The sequence below is a fragment of the Caenorhabditis elegans genome, chromosome III (assembly GCF_000002985.6).
Source record: "Caenorhabditis elegans chromosome III".
Classification (NCBI taxonomy): domain Eukaryota; kingdom Metazoa; phylum Nematoda; class Chromadorea; order Rhabditida; family Rhabditidae; genus Caenorhabditis; species Caenorhabditis elegans.
In genome coordinates, this window is record NC_003281.10 from 3,155,083 (window position 1) to 3,174,891 (window position 19,809).

Genomic DNA, 19,809 nt, shown 5'->3' on the forward strand with positions numbered 1-19,809 from the left:
TAAAATAAAAATAAAGTATTTTTTCAGCTAGAAAAAGTATTCAATATTATTTCAAACACTTTTTTAATGGTAAAAAAATTCTTGAAAATTTTTTTTTCTGAATTTTTTTCAAAACTTTTTAAAAAATATTTTTTTGGTTTTTTTTTAATTTTTTCTTCAATTGTTTTACGTTTTCTAATTTCAGAATGCCTGAAGGTGACGTGGTTGCCACGTGGAATGTGCCATTGCACGCTCAAGTGCACAAAATCGAGTTCGAACATGGAACAACGACTGGGAAGCGGGTGATTCGGATCGATGGAAATGTAATTTTTAATATCATTATTTTTGAAAATTAATTGAAAATTTGAATTCAGCTCATTGAGAGCTTTCAAATAAGCCCCATCATGACTATATTCCGACTAGTTTGAGTTTTGACCTACCCGTGCGCCTTTAAATTTCGATTTTCGTGGTGGGACCCAAAATCTTTCAAAATCGGAGGATCCTAGGCACTTTCAGTGTTATCTTGAAACGTTCTATGCTGAATTTGATTTTGAAAAAAATTCTAATATAATTTTTTTCCAAAAAAATAATTAAAAAATTTTTTCAGTAAATTCTCTAAAAAATTTTCAAAAAAGCACTATAAACAAAATGTTATTTTATCTCACCGATAGCTTCAAGATAACTCAAAAATTAACTAGTTTTCTCCTATTTTCAAATTATTGGGTCTCACCCCGAATTTCGAATATTAAAGGCGCATGGCTAGGTCACAATTTCAAAATAGTCGGTATATAGTCATGATGGGTGTTATTTGAAAGCTCTCGATGAGCTGAATTCAAATTTTGTATTAAAATTTTTGTACTATGATTCCAGGAAATTCTGCGCCGCGACTGGATGTTTAAGCTGGTTGGAAAGGAAGCCTTCAAAGTTGGCGATATGAAATGCATCATCAACGTGGAGGCGCTCGGAACTTTTGCCTATGAGTATTCTCTGGATGTGAGATATAAAGTGATATATTTTTTATAAAACCTATAAATGTTTGTAGGTAAACGGAAAAACGTTCAACAAGTTCAAAGAAGAGCAGAACAAAAGGCTGCACAGCTGGGAGACGACGCTCTCGGGGCATCAGTGGAGGGTTGTGCTGGGTTAGTAGCGAGGTGGTTAGAGCTATCAAAAAGTTGTCAACTGATAAGTTGTACATCTTAAAATTTCCTACATTTTGTTAGTTGACAGCTTTTGGCTAACTGCGTTCGCTGAGGAGATATGCAGCGTTAAAGTTTTAGAGGTTAAGAGTGGAAATCACTTCAAAGCAGTATACCTCTGTAGTCCTAAAAGCTATCAAAAAGTTGTAACTGAAGATTTGTAGTATATAAAATTTCCTACATTTTGTTAGTTAACAACTTTTTGATAACTTTTTCCACTGCCGAGATATGCAACATAAAACCTGGGGAGGGGCAAAATGATCTTCCAACTTTAAAAACGGGGTATGCCTGCAATGCTAAAAGTTATTAAAAACTTGTTAAGTAACAAAATACAGCCCGTAAAATGTTCTACATTATGTTAGTTGACAACTTTTTGATAATTAATTTCCTTGTACATGAAGTTTCATGAATTGGAAGTCGGGTCACAAATTAGTTAGCCTAGTTTTGACGTAACTTAACTCTGCAGTGGCCTAAGATAAAAAATATGCTCAATTGCAAATATGTTTTAAGTTTAATTGTCTATTTTATGAGTATCTTATTCTTGTTTCAGACAAAGAATCAATGGAAATCTGGGCAAATGGGAACAACATCGACACAGCTGTGAGTCACTGTACTTTCTAGAAAATCAGTTTTTAAAATGATACACTAACTTTATTAATGCTATTATTTCTGTAAAAGTCTAGATTCATAAAAATGTTTGAAAATTTAATTTATTACCAATAAAACTCGTTCCAGGGAGAATTCGTCGACAACGGAACAGTGACACACTTCGAGCTTGGCAAAAATCCATGCAAGATTATTGCACAGAGCAGTGGAAAGAAAAAGTGAGCTTTTGTTTTTAATACTCAAGTTATATCGTTTACACTACAGTTCCTAGCAGAATAGCCAAACTAAATTTAAACAATTGACTCATATTTCCTAAAGACATTTCCTTTTTCGTTATAGAATATGGGCTAATGAATCAGCGATGTTATCAATGACTAGTGATTATATTTATCACCATGACTAACTTTTGTCATGACTATAAGCTTCGTAAATGTTAAGATTCACCTAGTCAGGCGCGGCAATCGGCAATTTGTCAATTGTCAGACTTGACTTGTTTTACAAAATTTTTACAAAATTCAAAACGGTTTAAAATAACACTATGTACATAATTCTACAAGGACAAAATATAAAATATACCAAAAATTGTTAATAAAAACCTTTTTGGCAGTTAAAGGTGGAGTAGCGCCAGTGGGGATTTTGTCTAAATGCACTTATAATGATCCAAAATGATCGAATATCATAATAAAACACTCCAAAAAATTTTAGATTTTTCATAATTTCCGGTCAAAGTTTGGCAGATTGCCAAAATTTTGAAAAATACGAGCTTTTGAGAAAATTTAAAGAAATGTCTCATGTTTTGTCCCCTACAATGTTTTAATACAAATAATTTAAACAAAATTAGAACATAAAAAATGCAGGAAAACATTTTTTTTTTTGGTCGACTTCCAAAATTATGAGTGGCAAAAACTGAGTAATTGCCACTTTTTGACAGTAAATAAAAAATATTCAAAAATTTTTTGAAATATTTCATCATGGTATTTGGTCATTTTGGGACCAAAGGAGTGGTTTTTTACAATTTCCCCACTGGCGCTACTCCACCTTTAACAATTTTTAATTACTTTTTTACCTGCAAAATTAGTGCGCTTTCCACAGTCTGTGGGAAAAGCTCTCAAATAAATGTATCTCGATGAGCAAAATAGTTTTTAAAAAGTGCTCAATTGATAAGATGTAGCAAATTTTATTCTCTACATTTTTCAGTAAACGAATTTTTAATAAGCCCATTGCTATTTGAGTTAGAGCAATTTTGAATTTTGGCGGTGTATCTCTGCAACGGAGTTATGTATACAAAAAAGTATTTTCAACCACAGAAATGTTTGAAATTTAATTTTCTATTTAATAATTACAATGATAATAAGTTAAAATTTATCTGAAACAAAAATTTAATGAATTTTCAGAACCGGCGTGACACATACGCTCTACGTGAACGGAGAAATTGTGCCATCCACTGTAGACAAGCCAAATCCGTCGAATCAGCCTGGATCATCATAACCGCCGCCGCCGCCGGCACAATTATGCCCCCCCCCCCCCTAACTTCCCCATAATATCCCTATATATGTCTGTGTCTCTTCTTCTCTGCACACTCTCTCCCCCTATCTCTGTGTTTCATTCCGATGGTAGAATATCGTATATCCACTTGACGGTTGCAGGTTTCCTTTCTCACTCCAAATTTGTTTTCCCGCAACTATTTTCACACCATTTTCGATTTAATAGTATTTTTGCGAATTTTTTTTTCCAATAAAAGTTTGTTTTCTCGTTTTGTTTTTATGGTTTTCGTGGCGAGATCCACTTTTTCAACACTTTATTTCATTTTCAATGAGTTTAGCTTGTCATGAGCATTTAACACCCATATTGACCAGATTACGTTGATTTTGAAAAATTGAGGGCTGAGTTCTACAATGCGCCTTTAAATTTCAGTTTTTCGTGGCGGGACGCAAAAAATTTAAAGTTTTTGAACTTTATACAATATGGATGTTACTTTAGAGTTTTTTACATGTAAAATTTCAATTATTCAGCTAAAACTGGGACTTTTATCAGTTTTTACCATAAACTCCATCCTATGTGCCTTTAAATTTTCAATTTCGTGGCGGGACCCAAAATTTTGAAAATTGAAGGAAAAAAGGCGATATGAGTGTCATTTGAAAGCTCTAAAAGTTATAAATTCAAGTTTTCAAACAAAAAATTCTTGGTGATCGGGGAATATTCAAATTTCCGATTTTTTTTTTGGAATTTTTTTTTCAAAATTAAAAAAAATTTTAACTTTTTTCTAAACTTGATTTTTGCTAATTTGAAAGTATAAATTGTATAAAATCAATTAATTTTTTTCTCAGATTTTTTTCCAGTTCAAACCCCCGTCTCAGAGATAATTGTCCGAAACGGAAGGAGATCACTCTCTCGTCTCCTACCACATGACCCAATTTGTTACGGAAAATCGAAACTTTATCTGATATCACATTCCTTTATCTTCATTTCATTTAGTGGTAGTAGGATTATACTTTGATTTAATTGATTTGATGCAAAAAACAATTTTTTTTAGAAATTTTTTTTTCAGAAAATTTTTTATTTTCATTTTTCTGAATACCCACTGTTTCCATACTAAAATTAACTACAAAATTTGAAGTCTGCACACCGATACGTTCAAAATAAGCCCCAGTATGCCTAGGATTCACCAATTTTGGGTCCCACCACGAAAAGCTACAGTACCCTTTTGGATTTCGTGGCGGGTGTTATTTTAACGGTTTTTTAGCGGAGAATTCAAACTTCGAACTGAAAATTCGTAGTTTTCCATGCTTTTGAAATTTTTTAGAGAGAATTTGAATTTTTCAACAAAAAAATTTTTTTTTGCAAATATTTTTCAAAAAAAAAAAACTTCCCCAACTCCAAAAAACGAGATAAATGACCAAAGAGCTGTGATAAGTGATAAGAGCATCTACCCCCACTTCATTCACACACTGTGCTCACGGAGCTCCCGGCGGATAGCCCTCTCCGACCGGAAATTTGGCTCCTCTTGACTTTATAATTCTCTTTTTTTTGTAGGAGAACATTTTGTAGGAAAACTAGATTAACATGCGTGTTTTACGTGAATATAAAATCCCGAAAAATTTCGGAGATTTCTAGTATTTTTCAGATTTTTTCTCGGAAATTTTCGTGATTTTTCAGCCCAAAAAACATTTTTTTTATGCGCAAAAATTTGTGTTACCCTTTTCAAAAGCGTCCAAAAAAGTATAATCATGCCTAGGTTTTGAAAAAAAATCAAAAGTTTTAAAATGGGTCCCACCACGAAATTCTAAAAACTTATATTTTTGCTTAAAAATTTTTAATGTAATTTTTTGAATTCAGCTCACCGAGAGCTTTCAAATAAACCCCATCATGACTATATTCCGACTATTTTGAATTTTGACCTACCGATGCGCCTTTAAATTTCGATTTTCGTGGCGAGACCATATATCAAAAAGTTTCGGATTTCTACGTTATAAGGTGATTTTATTGTTGTTAGGTTTCCAAATAAACTTAATTTTTGATTAAATCCCAGAAAATTCATAGGTCGGGTCTCGCCACGAAATTTCAAATTTAAAGGCGCATGGGTAGGTCAAAACTCAAACTAGTCGGAATATAGTCATGATGGGGGTTATTTGAGAGCTACTAACTTGCTGAATTGAAATTTTAAGCTTAAAATTCAAAAAATTACCAGGTTTTTTGAAGATTTTGGATCAAAAAATGTATTTTTAAAAATCGTAAGCTTTCCGGTCCATAAGCACATAGTACAGTCAGTCAGACCTTCTTAAAAACTTTCTCCCAATTTCCGCATAACTTTCACTATTTTCTTCACAAATTTTTTATTCCGGCTGAATACAAAACCAATTCGCGGGCAGAGGGGATATATTTCAACACAACTTGACCTTCTCCTATGTATTCGGCCATTTTTATTATATTATTGGACTTTCTGTCAAGGATTTTGCATTTCTAAAAGCGAAATTTGTATAGATTTTGGTTAGTTTAGAGAAAAAAATTGGAAAAAAAATTTTGAAAAAAAAATCTAAATTCGGGTCCCGCAACGATAATTTTTACGGTGCTATTGTTATAATGATTCGAAAAATTTAAATTTGATCTCAGCTTGTTCCAAGCTTCAAAATGACACCCATATTGTCTAGATTCTAACAGTTTTGAATTTTTTTCGGTCTCACCACGAAAACGTCTGGGTTACTGTGTCATGTGGTCACGTTTTGGCGGATTCGTATTTTTAAAATTTGAATTTAGTTTAAATAAAACACCCATATTGTCTAGCCCCCAATAATTTTGAAAAGTGTTGGGTCCCGCCACGAAAATTCAAATTTAAAGGCGCATGGGTAGGTAAAAATTCAAAATATTCGGAATACAGTCATGATGGGGCTTATTTGAAAGCTCTCGGTGAGCTATATTCGAAAAACAATTTTTAAAACATACAGAATTGTTGCTTTGCCTAGTTTCCCATAATTTTGAAAATTTTTGGGTCCCGCCACGAAAATAATTTGGGTTACTGTAGTCTGGGCCCATTTTTGCGAACTGCTATACGTAAATTTGACACAAGTTTGCTAGGAGCTTTAAATAATATCTATTCTGCCATGTCTTCAATAATTTAGAAAATCTTGGGTCTCGCCACGAAATTGGAAATTTAAAGGCGCAAGGGTAGATCAAATTCAAAATACTCGGAATATAGTCATGATGGGGCTTATTTGAAAGCTCTCAAACAGTTGAATGTGAAATTAATACAACTACATTGTTTTAGGCGTAATTTAAAATTTTTGAAGGCAAAAAATTCCACTTTTTGCCAATTTCAAGTACTTTTTTGGAATTTTTTGGCATTTTTCATGATTCCTTTCCGTTTTGTCCATTGTCATCTGTTCTTTTCTTACGTCCAGGGGCCAAGGCCATCTAACCACTTTCTCTTACCCCCTCGTCACCGGCGTTTTCTCTAAATCTCTCGAATTCCGGTGCTCTCTTGTCTTTTTTTGGTATTCCGGCGGGGTGGGACGGTGTTCGATGTTTTGTTGTTATTGTTGTATATGAAGACGTTGAATTGATAGACATTTCTGTGATTTTATTGATTTTTTGGATTTTTTCTTTTAAAAAAAAAATCTAAAATTTTGGCATAGTTTTTTTTAAGAATAAAATTTTATTTTTTAAAAATTAGTTAAAAATTTGAATTCAGCTCACCAAGAACTTTCGAACAACACCCATCATGACTATATTCCGGCTATTTTCAATTTTGACCTACCCATGCGCCTTTAAATTTTGAATTTCGTGGCGGGACCCAATCTTCTCAAAAAACATTTAATGTTTTGGTTTCATCACATATCAAATAAAATTGTGCTTAAGTTTTACCTCTTGCTACTCAAATTCCGATAAAATTCAAATTTAGGGTCCCGCCACGAAAATCAAATTTTAAAGGCGCATAGATAGCTGAAAATTTAGAATTGAAGGAATCTAGTCATAATGGGTGTTATTTGAAAACTAATGCCATGCTGAATCTAACTTTTAAAATTAAAATTCTAAAATATTTGGGTCTCACCACGAAAATCTTAACTTTTCGCAGCAGGACCAAATTTTTCCAAAATTTTTTGAACTATTTAAAATTTCCAGTTTTCCCCAGTCAATAATTGAATTTTTTGATAAAAATTGTAAAAATAATAAATTTCAAGTGTTTTTTTGATAGAATTCTCATGCATCCCCTCTCATGTGACAAAAGTAGAAAATCTGGTTTTTAGTTTTTTTTTTTTTGAAAAATGTGTTTTGTATGGGCAGACAAGAGTGATGTGATGTTATTTTAGTGTTGTTCTGAAACATTTTTGTCACAATTCAAGTATTTCGCCGGTTTTTGGTTTTTGAATTTTCGAAAAAAAAAAGTCAATTTTTTTTCGTAGGGTCCCGCCACGAATTGTCACTCGGTTTTGCATTTTTGCTTTGATTTTTGATAATGATTTTTTAATTTTAAGTTTTAAATAATTTTTCAACGCTTTGAAACAAAATTTACCAAAATATAGCAAATATCAACATTTTTACACAATATTGAAATTTTAATTTTTTTTGGAATTTTGGTACCGCCAGGGAAACTCCTGGGATTTGCTACTTTAACTTGTATTTTTTATAATTATGCAATATTTAAACCTTTCTCATTATTTTAAAACAAAGTTTACCAAAAATTATCAAAAACCAGCAAAGTTACAAAAATTTGAAAATTTCAATTTTTTGAAAAAAATTGTTTTTTTTAAATTTTGGTACCGCAAGGGAAACTCCTGGAATTTTATAATTTTTCTACTTTAACTGGTTTTTTTATAATTATGTAATATTTAAACATCTTGTGTTTATTTTAAAATTGAACTGGCCAAAAAGCATCAAAACCCCACAAACTTACAAAAGTTTGAAAATCTCAATTTTCAAATAAAAAATTTTTTTTTTTGGAATTTTTGGTCTCACCACGAGATCCTTGGGGTATTTTAGAATGACGCTTAATTTAAAATTTGCCAAGTTTAACAATGTGTCAAAATTTTTCAACTTTTTTAAAAGCAAAATTGACAAAAATATATCAGAAATCAACAAAGTTACACAAGGTTCAAAATTTCGATTTTTGAAAAAAATTATAAAATTTTTCAAATAATTTTTTTTACTTTTTGTTGCATTATAACCCCTAAATTTCTCTGATTTTCTACATTTTCTCTAACAAAACTAATCTTCAACTTCAATTTCGATTACGTTTCAATAAAAAAAAAGATGCGTCAAACCGATAACTTTCGATTTACCCAACCAAACCATTTTTCCGGTTCACTTCTTTTTTGTCTTTTTTTCTCTGAATCTCTCTGATCTTTCTTTATTTTATATTTGTTTGCAACATTTCAAATGGCTTTCGTGATTGAAAATTTAGAAAAAAATTCAATTTAAAAATTGTGAAAATTTTTTTCCTCGTGGTGCCAGGCTGTCCAATTACGGGTTGATCTACAAAAAATGCGGGAATTTTTTCCAAACAAAAAAATGTGACGTCAGCACGTTCCTAACCATGCGAAATCAGTTGAGAACACTGCGTCTCTTCTCCCGCATTTTTTGTAGTTCTCCGTAGATGAAGCCGAAATTAGACACTCTGACACCACGTGTTTTTTTGAAATTTTGAGCCAGTAACTATAAATTTTTTTAAAATTTGAATTCATCCTAATGAGAGCTTTCATCTAACACCAATATCGTCTATATTACTTCGATTTTCAAAAATTTTGGGTCCCGCCACGAAAACTTTTTGGTTACTGTAGCTTCATGCAACGAGCATAATTTTTTTTTGTAGTTTTTGATTGTTATACTTGAATTTGACTAAGCATACGCTTTCGAATAACACCCATATTGTCCGGATTCCGACATATGTTGGGTCCCGCCACGAAAATCAATGGGTGTCATTTAAAAGGTCTTAGAGCGCTGAATTTGAAAATAATTTTAAAAATACAATTTTTGGCTCTAATTTAAAAGCGCATAGCTTAATAGTTCCTATCTGTTTTTTTTTGTTGATTTTCGATGCTTGAACCAACTGAAACAAATTCAAGTTTTAAAAGATTTAACCATTTTCCCAGAATGTTTACACCCCATGTACACCATCCCATTACTACCTTTCCCAGCAGTTGTTCTTTTCACTTTTACCATCGTTTTCTTCCCGCATTCGGTAGTCAACGGATTTATGAGGGAGGGGAAAAAAGTTGCCGGGCGTTTAAGTTTTAGTCGGTGAAGCCGCTTGTAAATCCGCTTACAGCCTTTTCTTATTTCCACTGTACTTTTGGTGAACGATTTGGAAATCGTTTTTGTTGGTTAAATCAAGTTTTTTTTTTCAAAATTTTGAAAAACCTCAAAATGTTTATTTTTATTATCACATTTCTCTATTTTTCATTTGATAGAAAATTTTACGCTGATAATTTTTGGATACTGTAACTTTTTTGTATCTCCACCCGTTACAGAGATAATCGCCTTTAAAGTTTGAAGAAGAGATATCGTGGGAGGGGGAGACGCAGAGCCTCCTACTTCTCTGCGTCTCGCCTCCCCCTCTGCTCTCTCCATGTAGCTAACTTTAAACGGGTGTAACTTTGCAGTGGGTAGAGTTTTCTGAAAAGTGCCAACTGGTAAAATGTAAGGAATTTTGTTTAGATTATTTTGCTGTCCGAAAAATAGAGATTACTAATTTCAGCGAAAAATATAAAAAAATATAGTCCTCCCAAAATTTCTTGATATTTACGACAAGTTATATAGGAAATTTTACGCCGATCATTTTTGTCTCTTGCAACTTTTTTCGATCTCTATCCATTACAGAGATAATCGCGTTTAATGATTGGAGGAAGAGAGAATGTGGGAGAGGGGAGACGCAGAGCCTCCAACTTCTCTGCGTCTCTCCCCCTCCCACAATATTTTCGGAGGTTTAGCTTGAAACCTCCATAACTCTGCAACAAGTGAACATTTTTAAAAAGTTCCAATTACAAAATTGTATAAAATTTTATGGGGCATTATAATATTTAGTGGAAAACATAATTTAACCCAATTATAAATGTACCACAAAGTAGTCGGCCTAATCCGTGATGACCTCCTGTCGGGAAGTGTTTATCAGTTCCAAGATATCTCACTGATAATCTTTTTTCTTTCCCCCTCACCGAAGGACACTCCTCATTACAATGCCCCCTTCGTCTTCTTCCCGCACGTCTTCTTCCATCCGTATCGTCATCCTTGATCTCTTGTGGAGGGAAGGAATGTGTTTATGTCAATCCACATATATATATTGTTCCTTTAGACACTATTACTTACTGCTAATAACCAGTATCCATTACTAGTTTTTTTTCTTGGAGAAAGGGAGAAGCTTCTACTTGGAACTGTTTTTTTACTCTCTATGGTGAAAGGTTGTTTTTTTCTTCCATTTTATGTGTTTTCTACCAATTTTAACGTTTTCCTCTTGTTTTTTGTAGGCTCCTTTTTAGGCTCCTCTTAACTTTTTTCCAATTGGTATTTCAAAAAAGTTTTCACTGCAAAAATATTCTCCAAAAATTCTGCACATTTTACCTGTTAAAACTTTTTTATTAGCTCATACTACTGCAGAGTTATAGCCGCTTAAAGTTAGCGCGCCTTCTCGCGGCGAGTGATCGCGGGGGGAGGCGAGACGCAGAAAGGCAGAGCGTCTGCGTCTCCCCCTCCCCCACATTCTCTCTTCCTCCTAACTTTAAGTGCAAATATCTCTGCAATGGTTAGAGATAGAAAAAAGTTGCAAGAGACAAAAATGATCAGCGTAAAATTTTCTATCGATTGGTCAAATAAAAACTGCAAAAATTTGAAAAAATTATTTTTATTTAAGAAATTTTTTAAATTTTTTTCTGCCCGCACATTTCTCTTTTATTTTACGCTACTTTTTCCCAAAAATTCCAATACATTCCAGATGCCTTTGCCATTGTGCAGATGCCGAGTGTTATACATCGGCAGTTCGGTGCCTACAATCACAAAAGACGGCCTACAAGGCATCCAGCAGCCACTGAAGGAGAGATACCCGATTCAAGAATCGCCAGATACACGTGGAATTGACTCATGGTAAGAGTTAAATATTTTTTATTTAAAAATTGAAAATTCAGCTTAATTTTGTGGTAAGAATTCAAAAAAATATTGAAAATTAGTTGAGTTATTGCTTTTTGAAAAAAATTTTTTTTTTAATTTCCAAAAAATTCGAAGACGCGAGTTATAAAAAAACAATTTTCAAATTCACATTTAACACGCTTTGAGCTTTCAAATAAAACCCATATTGGCTAAATCCCGTTCATTTCAAAATTTGGGTCCCGCCACGAAAACGAAAATGTTTGGGTTACTGTGCTCTATTTTTCTGAATTCTCATTATTTAACTAGTCGTCATATTTTGGCTAAACTCCGATTAATTTACAAATGTTGGACCCACCACGAAAAGTTGATTTTTTTTTTTGGCGCATGGATGTGTCAAAATTCAAAATAGTCGGAATATAGTCATGATGGGGCTTAATTAAAAGCTATTTTTAAGCTGAATTCAAAAATGTTATCAATAACTTAAAAATCTTAATATCCAGGCTATCAGTGTGGTCGAACGGAGTCCTTTTGGAGTACATCGAAGGCGAAAAGAAGACTGAAACCGTCTTTTTCCCAATTATAACTCTCCATTATTGTGCCGCCGTTCGTTACGTAAATGTGGAAGGCTTCAAAGTTGGCGGTGGTGGAGAACAGTTTATGCCACTCGACAGCCCATTCGCGAATATCCCAAATTCCCCACATCCGCCAATTTTCGCGGCAATCTTCAGAAGAACCACTGGGGTTAAGGTTCTCGAATGTCATGGATTTATTTGTACAAATGTGAAGGCAGCAAATGCATTGGTCAGGTGTATGGTGCATGCCTACACAGAAACTATGCATTTGAGAATGGACGAGAGGATTCCAGGTGAGGCTGTTTGTAACCAGAATATAGAAAATTTTATGACAAATACTTTCTTAGTGAACACTTTTTTATAAAATCAAATATATCCAAGATATAAGTGGTTAAAGTGGAGTGCGGTGGTTCTGGTCGATGCACCATGTTTGACTTATCACTTTGATTGCTATATATCTTGGTTCATTTTTTAGATATCAAGGAATTTATAACTACAAAATTATAGAGCCGAATATAAATAATATTTTGTCAGTTTATAATTTTTCCTCAAACCAATGAGAATCGAGATACAAGCGTTCAAAGTTGAATGAAGTTTTTCTGGTCGATACACCATGTTTGAATGATGACTTTGATTGCTTATATCTTAATTCTTGTTTGAGTTATTAAATAATTTATAACTACACACATTATAGAGCAGAATATGAAAAATATTTTGTCAGCTTATAACTTTTTTCTATGTCAACTGAAAATTGAGATACAAGCGCTCAAAGTTGAGCGCAGTATTTTTGGTCGATGCACCATTTTTGAATGATGCCTTTTAACGTTTATAACTCGGCTTATTCTTAAGTTATCAAATAGTTTATAACATCACAATTATAGAAAAAGATATAACAAGCATTTTGTCAGTTTATAACTTTTCTCTAAAATCAATGAGAATCGAGATACTAGCTTGTAAAAGTACTGGACTTTGGCGGCTCATATCTCCTTTCATTTTGACCCTTTTCTCAATTTTTTTCACAACAATGTAGAAATACATTTTTCAATATTTTGTCTGTTGTCACTTTTTTAAATAAAACCAAAGACAACCAAGATATAAGCGGTAAAAGTTGAGTTTAGTATTTCTGGTTGATGCACCATGTTCAAAATGTTCCCTTGGCAGCTCATATATTGGTTTGTTTAGAAAAAACATGTATATTTCGAAATATTAGAAAAATGTCTATTCATCATAAAATTGAAAAAGATAAATTTCAAAAAAAAATTCCAGGTCTAAAAGCAATCAAGGAAGGATCAACTGGTGACCGATCACCAAACTCCCCGTCCAGTGAGATTGAGGAAAACTCATTTGAGGAAGATGTAGTCCCGGAGGAGAAGAATATGAAAAATTGGCAAGAAAGACGGCAGCAGGACGGAGAATATGATAGTGTGTCGATTAGCAGCAGTTTGGTGAATAAGAATAAGAAAGCTGCTAGTGAGCAGGGTAGGTGACTTAGTATATTGAAAATATCTCTGTTCGTTTTTAAGATATTGGTGTTTGCTAAAATAAGTAACATTTGTGAGGCAGTGCTAAAAAATTTGTCAGTTGTCAATTTTCTAGTAAAACTAAAGACAATCGAGTTATAAGCTGTCAAAGATCAGCTAGCTCGATGCACAATGAGCAGACCTAGCTGTAACTGATCATATCTCAGTTCATTTTGAAGTTATTAAATTCTTTTTCAGTGCATTATTATAGAGAAATTTATAATAAACATTTACTCAGTTGACAATTTTTTGATAAAATAAACGACAACCGAGTTCAGCCAAATCAGCCAAAGACAACTGTTACGATGCACCATAAGAAAAATCGCGCCAAGCTTTGAGAGCTTATATCTCCGTTCATTTTAATTGAGTTATTGTTTGCAAAACTATAGGTATAGAAAAAATAATGATAAACATTTTGTCAGTTGACTAAATTTTGATAAAAGAAACGACAACCGAGTTATAAGCTGTTAAATGAAGGGAAAATTGATGCACCATGTACAAAACGGTGCCAGGTTTTGATCACTCATATCTCCGGTGATTTTTAAGCTATTCAGTTTTTTTCAACCGCAAAATTTTAGAAAAACCAATATTAAACATTTTGTCAGTTGGCAATTTTTGGATACAACAAACGACTACCGAGTTGTGAGCAGTCAAAGTTGAGCTAACCTGAGGCACCATGTTAAAAACGTTGCCTACCTTTGATTGCTCAAATTTCCGGTTATTTAAAAAAAAACCATAAAGATTTTGTCAGTTGACCATTTTTTGATTCTCTATTTTTTTTATTCTCTAATATTCTAATTTTCAGGCGGCATCCGCGGAGCCCTTGTCCCGTTCGACGAGCCCCTCCGCCGCGCTGGCTCCGACAATGATCTCTCCTATCGTGGACCCCCACCACATCATCCATACGGACCTCCTCATCCGATGCACCATCCCTATGCAATGATGCCTCCGCCATTCGGCTTCTTCCCTCCACCGCCACGTGGACACTTTCCACCTCCTCCACCACATTTTATGGGTCGAGGTATGCCCCCACCATTTATGCCTCCACCACCACATTTCGGTATGGGACCACCACGTGGATTTATGCCGCCCCCGCATCCAATGATGTTCCGAGGTGGACCATACCCGCCGTTCTTTCCTCCACCACCACCACATTTCATGAGGCCTAGTAGCCCACCGACTGATGGTGGACCAATTATTACTGGGCCAGAGTCGGTTTATGGGACAATGCGTCGAGGAGCTTATGAAGAGCCAGCTTATGTTGGAGCAACTGGAGGATTCCCGGAGGCTAGCTATCAACCGGCTAATTATGGTGGAGATGGTTATGAGACATATTATGATACATTCAAGAAGCGAGGAACACTGAAGAAGGGGGAATCGGCGTCGATGGCTTCCACGAGAGCCGATAGCGCCTGGGATCAATATGAAGCTGGGATCTATAGAAAACCACATATCAATGAGAAAGCTTTTTCGGGAACTTTGAGGTAAGAAAAGTTAAGATTGAACGGAAATTCACAGAGATAAGAGCATTAAAATTGACTTTGTGCATGGTGCTTTGTACATCAACTAGCAATACACTTTCTCAGCTCATATCGCTGTTCCGGTTGGTTTTATCAAAAAATTGCCAACTAACAAAGTGTTTGTTATGAATTTTTCTATAATTTTGTAGTTGATCAAATTTTGATAGCTCAAGAATCAGCCGAGATATGAGCAAGTTTTAAACATGGTGCATCGAGCAAATACTTTTTTACCACTTATATATTGGTTGCTTTCGGTTTTATTAAAAAAATTACCAACTAACAAAATGTTTGCTATTAATTTTCCTATATTTTTGTAGTGAAGCAAGTTTTGGTAAAATTCAAATGAGCCAAATGAGATATAAGTTTTTGAAGCTCAATTTTTCAACATGGTGCATCGATAGTGATTGATAACTTCAAATTCCAGATCAATGGCCGCCAAGGAGACAAGTAACGCTACGCTGAATCGATCGGAGCACGCCGAAGTTGCATCGCAAACGGTCGAGACGGAGGTAATTGGTTTTTTATTGATTTTCTAGTGAATTATCGATTTTTTAAATCATCGATTTTCAAGGAATTATTCGATTTTCTAGGAAATTACCGATTTTTTGGTAAATTAATCGATTTTTGGGGTAATATCGACTTGCTGAGAATTTATCGATTTTTCTTAGAAAGTGTATTCTAGAAATTTATCGATTTTCCGAAAAATTATCGATTTTTTGGTCTTTTTTTGGTACAATATCGACTTTCTGGGAATTTATCGATTTTCTCAAAAATTATTGATTTTTTTTTGCAGATAACCCGCCCCGACTCTCCACCAGTTGACTATGAAGCCTTTGAGAAGATGAAGCTAAAGGAAAATAGCCGACGCGCTGCCCAGCCCACTAATTAATGAATATTTTATCGATTTTTTCCCCTGAAAACCCATTTATTCTTTCTTCCATCCACTACAAAATTCTATAATAAACCGCCAATTACTGGTCTTGACAACAAAAGGAAATTGTTGAATTTTATTGTAATTTTTGAAAAATTCTTAATCTAGAACTGCCCCTGCCCCCTTTATTGTGCCTTTTTCTGTGAGTATTTTGACATATATTTATAATAAGCCGCATTCCTTGAATATTTATATTTAAAATAAAAATCTAATAAAAATTCAAATTTTTCCGAAAAAGTACGCAAAATTTCGTCGGGTTTGATGTATTGTACGCAATTTGCAGTTTTTGGGAGAATCGAGCGGTAGTTTAACTTGCGTATTTATATTTTTTCAAAAAACATGAAAACCATCAAAACTTGCGTTTTTGAGTTGTATTTTGATTGGAAGATCACTGGATTTCGCGTAAAATATCAATTTACGTCATATTTTGAGCTTTTTATAGTTTTGCTGAATATTTACTGCAAGACTAGTTTCTCTGTTTTTCTCAGTTTCCCCACAACAAAAACCACTTTGTTATCTGAAAAATCCATCAAAATCCGCGGATCAATCCGCAAAAATGCTGCAAAACTAGTTCTACCGTACCCATTCAAAGGCGCATTCGAAAAGATATTGCAGCGGGTCTCGACGCGAAATCCGCCACCGTATCCGTTTCTAGCGCGATTTATGAATTTAAAACCGATTTTAATTGATTTTCAACAGATTTTCGCCGATTTTTCGGCAGAAAATCGATTAAAATGTCAAAAGAAGCGAATTTCTCGTTTTATGGAGCCCTGCCAAGCTTCAAACCGACTCGACACTGCTGCGGAATCGTGGAAAACTCGGTAAACATTTTTTTTCACTTAAAAAGTCTAGAAAACCACGTGAAATCTCAATTTAGGGTCAAAATTTGTGAAAATGAACATAAAAAATCTAAAAAACATCGATTTTCTTCAGGTTCTCTATCTTCTGCTGACAGCTCTCACCACCCTCCAACTCATCGTCTTCATCGTAATTTTTATGCACCCGGAGCTGCGAAATATGCTCAATCTGAATCCGAATTTGAAGCAAAATCAGGATATTCTGCTTCTTATACTCACTGCAATGTCTTCTATATGGCTGCTAACTGTGCTGTTCAGTTTTGTTGGTTTTATGAAGAAAATCACCTATTCTCACTTGCCACTCATCGCTACTGAGGTAGAATTCGAGAAATTTGAGAATTTTAACCGCGAAATTCGAATTCCCGGTGAAATTTAACTAAAAATATGTTTTTTCCAGAGAGATTTGCAAAATTCTGCAATATGTCGTCAAATTCGGTGTTTGCGTATTTTCGACGCTACCGTACCCCGCGGAATTCAAATTTCTAGTGGGAAACCCGCAAAAAACGTGGTTTAAGGGTGAAATAGCACTGGGAATTCGAATTTTTCAATGAAAAATTCTCAAAATCTCTAAAATAAAAAGTTTCTGGTGATCTTCTGTCTCGTCGCGACCGCCCTGTTCGCCGCCTTCACTTGGTCAATTTCACCGTCGGATTATTCGAAAATTCCCATTGGAAGCTCGCCGAAAAACCGAAATTTTCAACTTTTCAAGCTCATTTTCTCACTGTTTATGGCACTTTTCCACGTGTACTACACGTATATAGTGTATTGTTTGTGGAGAGACGGCAGAAAAGAGCAAAAAACCGAGGAATTTATTCGAAGACAACATATGATTGATGAAGTTTGCGAGGAAATGTTGTGGGAAGAAGACGAGCGAAATTATCAGGAAAATAGGTAGAAAATCGATAATTTTCGTGTGATTTTACTCTAAAAATTCGGATTTTTCGCTTAAAATCGTTAAAAATCACATAAAAATTGAGTATCGAGAAATGCGCCAGCGAAATTCAGAATTTTGATGGCGCAACTCTTGATACAGTTAACATTTCGCGGTTTTTGAACGAAAATCGATAATTTTCGAGTGATTTTTTCTTGAAAATTCAAAATTTGTACTAAAAATCGTAGAAAATCAAATAAAAATTGAGTATCGAGAAGTGCGCCAGCAAATCTTGCTGGCGCATTTCTCGATACTGAAAATTTCGCGATTTTTGAACGAAAATCGATAATTTTCGTGTGATTTTACTCTAAAAATTCAAAATTTGTACTAAAAATCGTAGAAAATCACATAAAAATTGAGTATAGAGAAATGCGCCAGCGAAATTCAGAATTTTGATGGCGCATCTCTCGATACAGTTGAATTGAGTGATTTTCAATAAAAAATCGATAATGTTCATGTTGATTTAACCCTAAAAATTCAAAATTTGGACTAAAAATCGTAGAAAATCACATAAAAATTGAGTTTAGAGAAGTGCGCCAGCAAATCTTGCTGGCGCATTTCTCGATACTGTGAAAATATCGCGATTTTTGAACGAAAATCGATAATTTTCGTGTGATTTTACTCTAAAAATTCAAAATTTGATCTAAAAATCGTAGAAAATCACATAAAAATTGAGTATCGAGAAATGCGCCAGCAAAATTAAGAATTTTGTTGGCGCATCTCTCGATACAGTTGAATTGAGTGATTTTCAATTAAAAATCGATAATTTTCATGTTGATTTAACCCTAAAAATTCAAAATTTGATCTAAAAATCGTAGAAAATCACATAAAAATTGAGTTTAGAGAAGTGCGCCAGCAAATCTTGCTGGCGCATTTCTCGATACTGTGAAAATATCGCGATTTTTGAACGAAAATCGATAATTTTCGTGTGATTTTACTCTAAAAATTCAAAATTTGATCTAAAAATCGTAGAAAATCACATAAAAATTGAGTATCGAGAAATGCGCCAGCAAAATTAAGAATTTTGTTGGCGCATCTCTCGATACAGTTGAATTGAGTGATTTTCAATTAAAAATCGATAATTTTCATGTTGATTTAACCCTAAAAATTCAAAATTTGATCTAAAAATCGTCGAAAATCACATAAAAATTGAGTATCGAGAAGTGCGCCAGCAAATCTTGCTGGCGCATTTCTCGATACTGTAAAAATTTCGCGATTTTTGAACGAAAATCGATAATTTTCGTGTGATTTTTCCTTGGAAATTTAAATTTTGCACTAAATATAGTAGTATCGAGAAATGCGCCAGTAAAATTGTAAGCTTGCTGGCGCATTTTTTGATACAGTGACAACATCGTCTGTTTTAGGTAAAAATCGATAATTTTCTAGTCATTTTACAGGAAAAATTTAAAATTTTGGCTGAAAATCGTACAACTCACTAAAACTAAGTATCGAGAAGTGCGCCAGCCAATTTCGTTGGCGCATTTCTTGATACAGTACCAACTTCGAAATGTTTACTGAAAAAAACCTTATTATTTTAAAATTCTCGCACAAAATTACGAATTTTTCACAATTTTCACCCAAAAAATTCAACAAATTTTGAACTTTTGGGTGGAAATTTCCGAATTTTTCGAATAAAAAATCAATTTTTCACACTTCCAGTAGTGAAATAACCTGAATTTTCCGATTTTTCAACTAATTTTTCTCTCAGAACCTTCCCAATGACCGGAATCTACCCGCAGGACCGCTCAATTTCCACTTATTCCGAATCAGAATGCTCAATTTCAATGTGCTCAGCCGAAATTCGAATCAATGAAATGTACGCCGCATATCTTCAGGATCAACGTTATTTCGACACTTCTAACTATGGAAAACGCAATTATTAGGCGGAAATTCGAATTTTTCTCTCACTTTTTCTTTCATTTTCCCGTTTTCTTCTCAAAAACTGTGAATTTTTCCTGTGAAATTCACCAAATTTCCCTATATTTCCCGGATTTTTATAATTTCTGTGTTAATAACCCCAGTTTTGATTTTCTACTTGCCATTTTTCACTTGTGAAACGAATAAATTATCGATTTTTAGACCGGTAAATGTGGTTTTCAGGGAGTTTTGGGGCAAAAATTAGAT

General features: G+C 33.9%; 3 protein-coding genes across 5 annotated transcripts; all 3 read left to right on the top strand.

The window, feature by feature from the left end:
- Nucleotides 1-185: 185 nt before the first annotated feature.
- C44B11.1 (Fas apoptotic inhibitory molecule 1) lies at nucleotides 186-3,272 on the top strand (the record flags this gene model as incomplete). Its single annotated transcript, NM_065263.6, has 6 exons — nucleotides 186-302; nucleotides 850-972; nucleotides 1,022-1,121; nucleotides 1,729-1,778; nucleotides 1,914-2,002; nucleotides 3,179-3,272. The coding sequence occupies 6 exons, from the start codon at nucleotides 186-188 to the stop codon at nucleotides 3,270-3,272; spliced, it is 573 nt and encodes a 190-aa protein (NP_497664.2).
- Nucleotides 3,273-11,202: 7,930 nt separating this feature from the next.
- R148.5 (PID domain-containing protein) lies at nucleotides 11,203-16,114 on the top strand (the record flags this gene model as incomplete). 2 transcript variants are annotated; one of them, NM_001384050.3, is made up of 6 exons in its annotated part: nucleotides 11,203-11,351; nucleotides 11,855-12,219; nucleotides 13,193-13,405; nucleotides 14,252-14,930; nucleotides 15,391-15,475; nucleotides 15,760-16,114. In NM_001384050.3, the coding sequence occupies 6 exons, from the start codon at nucleotides 11,203-11,205 to the stop codon at nucleotides 15,853-15,855; spliced, it is 1,587 nt and encodes a 528-aa protein (NP_001370569.1). The 2 variants fall into 2 exon arrangements, with proteins under 2 accessions (NP_001370569.1, NP_871690.1); NM_181961.3 differs by lacking the exon at nucleotides 15,760-16,114 and having other exon boundaries at nucleotides 15,391-15,502.
- Nucleotides 16,115-16,509: 395 nt separating this feature from the next.
- Nucleotides 16,510-19,763, top strand: R148.4 (MARVEL domain-containing protein). 2 transcript variants are annotated; one of them, NM_001267935.2, is made up of 4 exons: nucleotides 16,510-16,718; nucleotides 16,831-17,070; nucleotides 17,335-17,645; nucleotides 19,394-19,763. In NM_001267935.2, the coding sequence occupies exons 1-4, from the start codon at nucleotides 16,632-16,634 to the stop codon at nucleotides 19,566-19,568; spliced, it is 813 nt and encodes a 270-aa protein (NP_001254864.1). In that variant the 5' UTR covers nucleotides 16,510-16,631; the 3' UTR covers nucleotides 19,569-19,763. The 2 variants fall into 2 exon arrangements, with proteins under 2 accessions (NP_001254864.1, NP_001360150.1); NM_001373865.3 differs by having other exon boundaries at nucleotides 16,550-16,718; nucleotides 16,831-17,645; nucleotides 19,394-19,761.
- Nucleotides 19,764-19,809: the final 46 nt, after the last annotated feature.

Coding starts and splice junctions, on each gene's coding strand:
- R148.4 (NM_001267935.2), top strand. CDS start 16,632: ATGTCAAAAGAAGCGAATTTCTCGTTTTATGGAGCCCTGCCAAGCTTC. Junction 16,719..16,830: donor GCGGAATCGTGGAAAACTCG/GTAAACATTTTT, acceptor GATTTTCTTCAG/GTTCTCTATCTTCTGCTGAC. Junction 17,071..17,334: donor TGCCACTCATCGCTACTGAG/GTAGAATTCGAG, acceptor TAAAATAAAAAG/TTTCTGGTGATCTTCTGTCT.